General features: G+C 34.9%; 1 protein-coding gene across 1 annotated transcript; it reads right to left on the bottom strand.

The window, feature by feature from the left end:
- Positions 1-524: 524 nt before the first annotated feature.
- Positions 525-4,255, bottom strand: LOC127078814 (glutamine synthetase leaf isozyme, chloroplastic). The gene is made up of 14 exons (NM_001426861.1): positions 3,992-4,255; positions 3,354-3,604; positions 3,157-3,196; positions 2,965-3,068; positions 2,812-2,860; positions 2,596-2,702; positions 2,331-2,418; positions 2,117-2,245; positions 1,856-1,930; positions 1,665-1,718; positions 1,540-1,577; positions 1,295-1,454; positions 1,124-1,184; positions 525-1,013 (listed from the first exon to the last, which is right to left on the bottom strand). Exons 2-14 carry the CDS (start codon positions 3,599-3,601, stop codon positions 874-876), a joined length of 1,293 nt encoding a protein of 430 aa, NP_001413790.1. The 5' UTR covers positions 3,602-3,604; positions 3,992-4,255; the 3' UTR covers positions 525-873.
- Between the last annotated feature and the right edge of the window lie 2,669 nt (positions 4,256-6,924).

Below are 6,924 nucleotides of genomic sequence, written 5' to 3'. Positions count from 1 at the left end.
CCCTCTGAACCTCTGAAGTGAGATGCAATGGAATGAACAATGCATTGAGATTGAGAAACCAAGTCTTTTGACTTCTTAATCAACAAATGATTGAATGAATGTCATCAAGACCAAATAAAAATGACTGAACTCCTGATTTTTCATCTAAACCCTGAGGAATGCTTTTAACTGAAGTGATAAAAATGAGATGATTTATGTTGCGTTGATGCAGTTGAAAAACTCAAGGTAAAATTTAGGATGTATGACACTAGGGCATGACTCTGAATTGGTCTAGAATGTGGTGTTTAGGATGCGCCCGAAAATGTATCTCTGAAATCTAAAAACATTTTTGTATTTTTACGTGATACTTTGATAATATATATGATACATTAAAAAATGCTCAAAATAAACTCTTAACGACTAAGAAGAGAAACTTGGGCTGAAGTGGAGGTTTGAGACCAAAATCGCTAGTCTATCCAGCCCTAGAGTGTATAGGGTATATTATAGAAACTTGTGGGGTAATTTATCCTACGATTTACACATGATTTACATGTGACAAGTGAAAATATTATTTATAAGTGCAAATAATCCTTCTTTTACTAATCAATTGTGTAAGGTTGAGTTAGACTTAACTCAGATTTTAACAACACTAAATTGAAAGCTACATGAGGTGAGTGATTAATTTGTCGAAAAGCAAAACTAAATCAAAAGACATAACCAAAGCAAATCATCAATGCAATTCTGTCCATACCATATATGCAAATACAATGTGCACTCATCTTATAACCAGTAACTAGGCATGGCAGTCCAGAAAACAAGATCTTCATAATATAATATAAATCATCTAAAACAGCTTCTCAGTTCCTCACAGCCTCCATCTGGAAGTCAATAGATTTAGACCTTTAATGCAATCTTCTGAGCTGCAAGAGCTTCAGCCTCTAGAGTTGGTTCCCACAATAATGTACTTTCTGCCAGTAATGCTGTTACCACATATGGATCCATGTTCGAAGCCGGACGCCTGTCTTCCAAGTAACCTGCAATCAACACAGTCCGAACGGTAAACAACATGCATATGATATAATACTAATAGAATTCAAACTTTGAATATTTTAAAATGCATAAAACTATTGTGTGGCTCACTCACCTTTGCCATTCTTCTCGGTGTCTCTTCCCACACGGATTGAGCATCCCCGGTTAGCCACTCCCTGCATGTTCAATTTTATAAGAGAATGTTACACACGAGATGATATACTTTTACGTTCGTGTTTGATTGTTGTGTTTTTAACAATAGAAATTCAAAATATTGAAGAAATACCCAAGAAAAGTCGTTAATGCTGGCTGTCTCATGCTTTCCTGTCAACCTTCTTTCGTTTCCTTCTCCGTATGCTTCAATGTGGATCTTGTGGCGAAGGGAAAGGTTCAAAATGGCCTTCTTTATCACCTCAAACCCTCCATCTTCCCTCATGCTCTTTGTACTAAAAATCAGATGATATTTTATTTATCTAGTCAAATATAAGACATGTGCAATTATGATTCATAACAACGATATGTCGAGAAAACCTGTAATTGGTGTGACATCCTGCACCATTCCAATCACCCTGTCAAGGTTAAAACCAAATTAGAAGAATTAGTTAGTATAAGGTAAGAAATAATAATGGCAACACAAGCATATTATAGAGTAGTACCTCTATTGGTTTTGGATCAAGAGTGAGCACAACACCAGCTTGTTCAGTAATTCTCTGTCAGAACAAACAAATTGCAATATACTGTTAACATGCTGTGACTTTATTTATCGCAGATTGTTTCAAAAGCTTAACCATTCTGTATCAAATAGTCCAATAGTATGAAAAACCAAAAGTAGGTTAAATGGAATTACCTCAAGGATGTACCTTGAAGCCCAGATATGATCACCAGCTTCAATACCTACACTAGGACCAACTTGATACTCCCACTGCAATATTCATAAAAGAACAGTTCAGATAATCATAACCTGCGTAATAAAACCATGAAGGTATGTCTTGCACATGTTGGTGTCGTGTTTACATTCACATATTTCATTTTGTCAGATTATTGTCAATGTCGTGTTTTGATATCAATGCTTCATAGATCATAACACGTGAAACAGAAGGAGATTTACCTGTCCAGGCATAACTTCTCCATTGGTGCCACTAATGTTAATTCCAGCATATATGCAAGCCTTGTAATGAGCATCAGATATATCACGTCCAAATGACTTATCTGCTCCGGCAGCACAGTAATAAGGACCCTGATATACAAAGGAACATTTTAAGTAAAAAGTTCTCAAAATCATATAAAAGTTGAAATAAAATACAAAAGTGGTATTGTATTACCTGAGGACCAGGATAGCCACCTACAGGCCAACCTAATGGCCATTTCACATTTGTTTGAAGTAAAGTGTACTCTTGTTCTATTCCATACCTTTGAACAATCAACATACAACATCATCAGCATGTTTTCTGCTAAGATTATAATTCACCACCAAAAAAAGTTCAGTTATCTTCATATTTAACAGGTCTGTGCATCATTGAGTTACATTTTTATATATTATTCAAAAACAGTTGGAAATATTAAGAAGATAGACAGTGTAATACATACCATGGAATCTCAGCCTCAACCTTTGGGTTACTGAAGATTTCAGCAGCTCTGTGTCTCTTATTTGTAGGGATAGGCTCACCTGCTGGTGTATACGCATCACAAACGACCTTCGCGAAACAAAATAATCCAATTAATTTCACAAACTTCTGTACTATTTCAATTTCAACTAACATGGCATGAAATGAAACAGCTTTCAAGTATAATAACACCTCTTACCAAAATATTGTTTCCGCCACGGAAAGGATCTTTGAAAATTGCTTGAGGACTAAGGAAGAAAGAAAAAGAAAAAGTAAAAAAAAAAAACTGCAACGCATGCGGTAAAGCTAGTAACTTGTAACATCTTATAAGTATCGGTACGAAAAATCATACTATAGGATCACTTCACTATCTTCACCAGGGGCTTGTCCAGTGCTAGATCCATCATAGTTCCACTTAGGAAGCTCAGAGGGATGCGAAACAGGCTTTGATATGGTCTGCGAATAAAAAACATACATATAAGATTACAATGAATAGCATGAGATAGATCAAACAATACAATAGTATGAATATTTATTAACACACCCTTGATTTGCTGCGCACATCAATTCCTGTCCCACCAATCCTGTTTCAGAAAAAAGTTACCACGGATTTAGACACCTTGTATCCTCTTACGGAAGCTATGAAACACTAACACCACCATGAACACTGAACACATTGATACTGGTAAGAATCAGACACAGCAAAATAAATACGAACAGAGACAGAGTAGACCGAAATACCATATGTACTCAGCAATAATGCTGTCGGTGAACGGAGTGATGTCCAAATTAAGCAAATCCTCTACCCTATTGATGGTGCCATTTTCAGAGTTGACTGCCATAACTCTAAATTTAGCAGAATGCGCAACTTTCTTAGTTTGTTTCATAACCAAAGAACTCCACATCTTTGATGTGATTGGAGTTGCACAAGGAGAGGTTTTTGTGATTCTCATCTGCCATTGCGTCGAAGGTGCCAAAATCTGCGCCATTTTCTACTCAACAAAAAAAAAAAGAATCAAACAGCATTCTATTAAGATGCACATTGCAAAAAACCAACCAAGAAGTAAATAATCATTCAAGAAAATATCTAACTAACATAAAAGAGAGTAAAGTTTACCAAGAGCATTGCTTTTTGGAATCATATTTAGATATAACACAATAAAACAAAGTGATTAATCAGATCCAAATTATTTCATAGCTACTAAACATCAATTTGCTCAAAATGATAAAGAAGTTAGTTTTGCATGAAGCTAAAGCATATTCAAAGAACCATCATAAATTTTCACTAGCAAGAAACTACAAAGATAGAATTTTGAATGTCATAAATAAACGTTTAAGAAAAAGGACGAAAATGGTATTGAAGGTAGAAAGAAACTCACCAATACAGAGTTGAAAAATGGCAAAAACAGCAAAGGTTGAAAATGGGTTCAAGTGAGAATGAGCCTTGTGTCAATGGAGCAATAGAGAGTGAGAGAGAGTTGTGTAAAATAAGGGTTGGTGGTGGCCAAGAAAAGAAGTTTGTTGGCTATTGCAATAACGATAGGGGTGAGTTTTTGAGTGGATGAAGTTTGTTTTTGGTCCCTTAAAGAGCACCAAGAGAAGCTTGGACTTTCAATATTTTAGATAAGGTTTCTCTTTCTTTTTTTATCCAATTAATTTTCATGTTTAGATTCTATAACTACAATGAATAATGATTACTAAATTCTATGTTGACAATATCTTTGTATCTTTGCTTAGATCTTCTTAACTTAAGTTGCTTTGCTTAGAAACATTAATTTGCAATTATGATTATATAGTTTTTGAATTTATACAATTTTGATTTCTATGTCAAATTTTAACATTTAGTAGTAAATATGATGATTGAGAAAATAATGCACGTGAAACTTATGTAGCATTACAATATATTTGAAAATTTTAATATCAAAACTATGATTTGACAAATTAGCAAATAAGTAACATTATTTTGGGATTTAAAAATGGGGGAAACTCCAAATAAAATAATGGAAGAGTAAAAAAAACTCATTTAAGTCTAAAGTTAATTATATTTTATCATCTTAATACATTATAATATTATTTTTTATAATTTTATTTATTTGGTGTTCTCACTCATTTATGTATATTTAGTTTTAATCAAATTCTACTCGAGAAATTAATCATGGCAATTGTGTGTATCGGATAATTGATTTCTACTAAAAGAATTAGATTTTATTTATTTGTGTATTCTTGGTAAAAATACTAAAAGGTTGACTTCCCCGTTAGTCGTTAAAGGAGAGTATAAAATGATTAATTTAAATGTTTGTTCAGGTATTTTCTCATGTGATTCTGGGTCGACCTATTCCTCATTTCTTCATGTCCTTTATATAGGTCTCTTCCTTGCTTCCAACAATCATGAAGAGTCATTTCCTTTTCCTTTCAGAATTCAAAGGCTAGAAAATTGTCATTGTTTTGCCTATTCAGTTTCGCTTCTTAATGATTGGTAACGTTCATTTCATTATGGTGTCGTTATGACCATTCATCTTTTGAAACTGTTTCCAGACGATGGCCCTCCGATAATTATCCCGGCTTATCCGGGGTCAACATCCCATGGTGCGAGACTCCCCATCTCGGCCCTTCAGGACCCTTAACCCGACAAGATAATGACTTATTAGGCCGAATTATATCTCAGATCACCTAAGCAAATTTGTGTTCTAACATTTGACTAGTACTCAACTTCCACCCGAACCATTCTTAATTCATCCACGAATTCTTCTGATTTTACATATCGACCGGTCAACATAAATTTTTGTGATGTACATAAGCCCCCCCCCCCCCCCCCCCCCCGAACATGAAAACTGAGAGAGAAATGTTCGGACAAAAAGAAGTCTGAAATATTTTAGGTCCATCTTAAGGTCGAGGTACAACCCGAACCTAACATAATGTGTTGTCTATTTTATATACCTGACCCAATGATGTGGGCAATCATGGCATACGAATGGACGCATTTTTGTCAGATTTACTCTTTCTTCTATAAGGATGATTTTTAAGGGGAATTGATTTTCTTCAAAAACCTCAAACGCCTCACATTTGAAGTCATAAAAAGGGACTTCCTTCTATTAAAGTTATCTCTTCCTCTTCTTGCTAATCTTCCACTAAAGTAACTTATTACTCTTTCAAGACGATTTCGCAACAGTTCTTCAATCTCAAGTATTTTTGTTTTTATCTCTTTTTCCACTTTTCGTTCTCTTAAGAAATGGTCATTGTACATGAATGTCATTCTGATGGAAATGCGTTAAAAACCTTAAGTATCCAAGAAAAGAAAAATATATGGGACTTCCGCATGAGAGAATGCAAGGATGCCATAGGCCAAGCTGAATTTGGTTGTATTATAAAGGAGTTTTATGACAATAATAATGCCTCTTTTAGCAATATTGGTTCTGAATCTTCCTCGTCAGGTTCATCAGTAAAAGTGCTAATGGAGATTGACGACTCTTTGACCAATAGGTGATGAGTTATGATCATAACTTCATTGATGAAGTAAAGATCGCTAAACTTAGATCTTTGAAGAACATTTCCTCTATCGGAAATGAATATGATGTTATATTGGAACCATGCATCCCAGGGGAACGTATTTGTATAGTCTATCCTAGAGGATTCAAAAATGAGTATTTTCACGTTTATGTCGGTGTATTAGAGGATTTTAAAATCCATATACCTTTTACCGATTTCGAATTTGCCCTGTTAAGAACCCTAAACATTTCCCCTTCCCAACTTCACCCCAACAGCTGGGGGTTTGTCAAGACTTTTGAAATAATATGTGAGGCCATAAATATAGAGTGCACCATAGGTTTGTTCTTCTCCTTTTTAGAAATCAATGGTGTTAGGAATGGTGGATGGGTCATAATTAGTGGTCTTCCCAGCAAGAGTTTTCTTCAAGTTTACACTACTAATTATAAAGGCTTTAAAGACCAAAGTTATATGTAGACCGAGATGCCCTCGAGTATTATATGCTTTAGACGGGTCCCGCCGCTTTCCTATCTATTGGACTTGAAACCCACTTCAGGTGTATGGGTTTGATTTTGATAAGCTAAACACCCTAGGAATCAAGTCTTTAGCCATATTATATTCCTTTTGTATGATGAAGGTCCTGGATTTATTGTCTTTACCTGAGGAACAAGTCCTTCCTTTTTTGGACAATACTCATCTATTTTTCGTTTGCATTATTTGTTACAGTGCATTTTATTTTCCTGCCTTTTTTGTAGAAAAAATGACTAACTTGTCTATGAAAGAGCAGAAAAGGTTGATGTTGGAAGTTCGGGCGACGAGAAGAGGAGCT

The sequence above is a fragment of the Lathyrus oleraceus genome, chromosome 1, assembly GCF_024323335.1.
Source record: "Lathyrus oleraceus cultivar Zhongwan6 chromosome 1, CAAS_Psat_ZW6_1.0, whole genome shotgun sequence".
Taxonomy (NCBI): Eukaryota; Viridiplantae; Streptophyta; class Magnoliopsida; order Fabales; family Fabaceae; genus Lathyrus; species Lathyrus oleraceus.
The sequence above is the reverse complement of the archived record's forward strand: the minus strand, read 5'-3'. Positions and strand labels throughout refer to the sequence as shown.

Excerpts from the sequence above, each read along its gene's own strand:
- LOC127078814 (NM_001426861.1), bottom strand. The coding sequence starts at position 3,601 with ATGGCGCAGATTTTGGCACCTTCGACGCAATGGCAGATGAGAATCACA. Across the intron at positions 3,197-3,353 it reads ATTATTGCTGAGTACATATG|GATTGGTGGGACAGGAATTG; the intron begins GTATTTCGGTCT and ends TTTCTGAAACAG. Across the intron at positions 2,419-2,595 it reads GTTGAGGCTGAGATTCCATG|GTATGGAATAGAACAAGAGT; the intron begins GTATGTATTACA and ends GATTGTTCAAAG.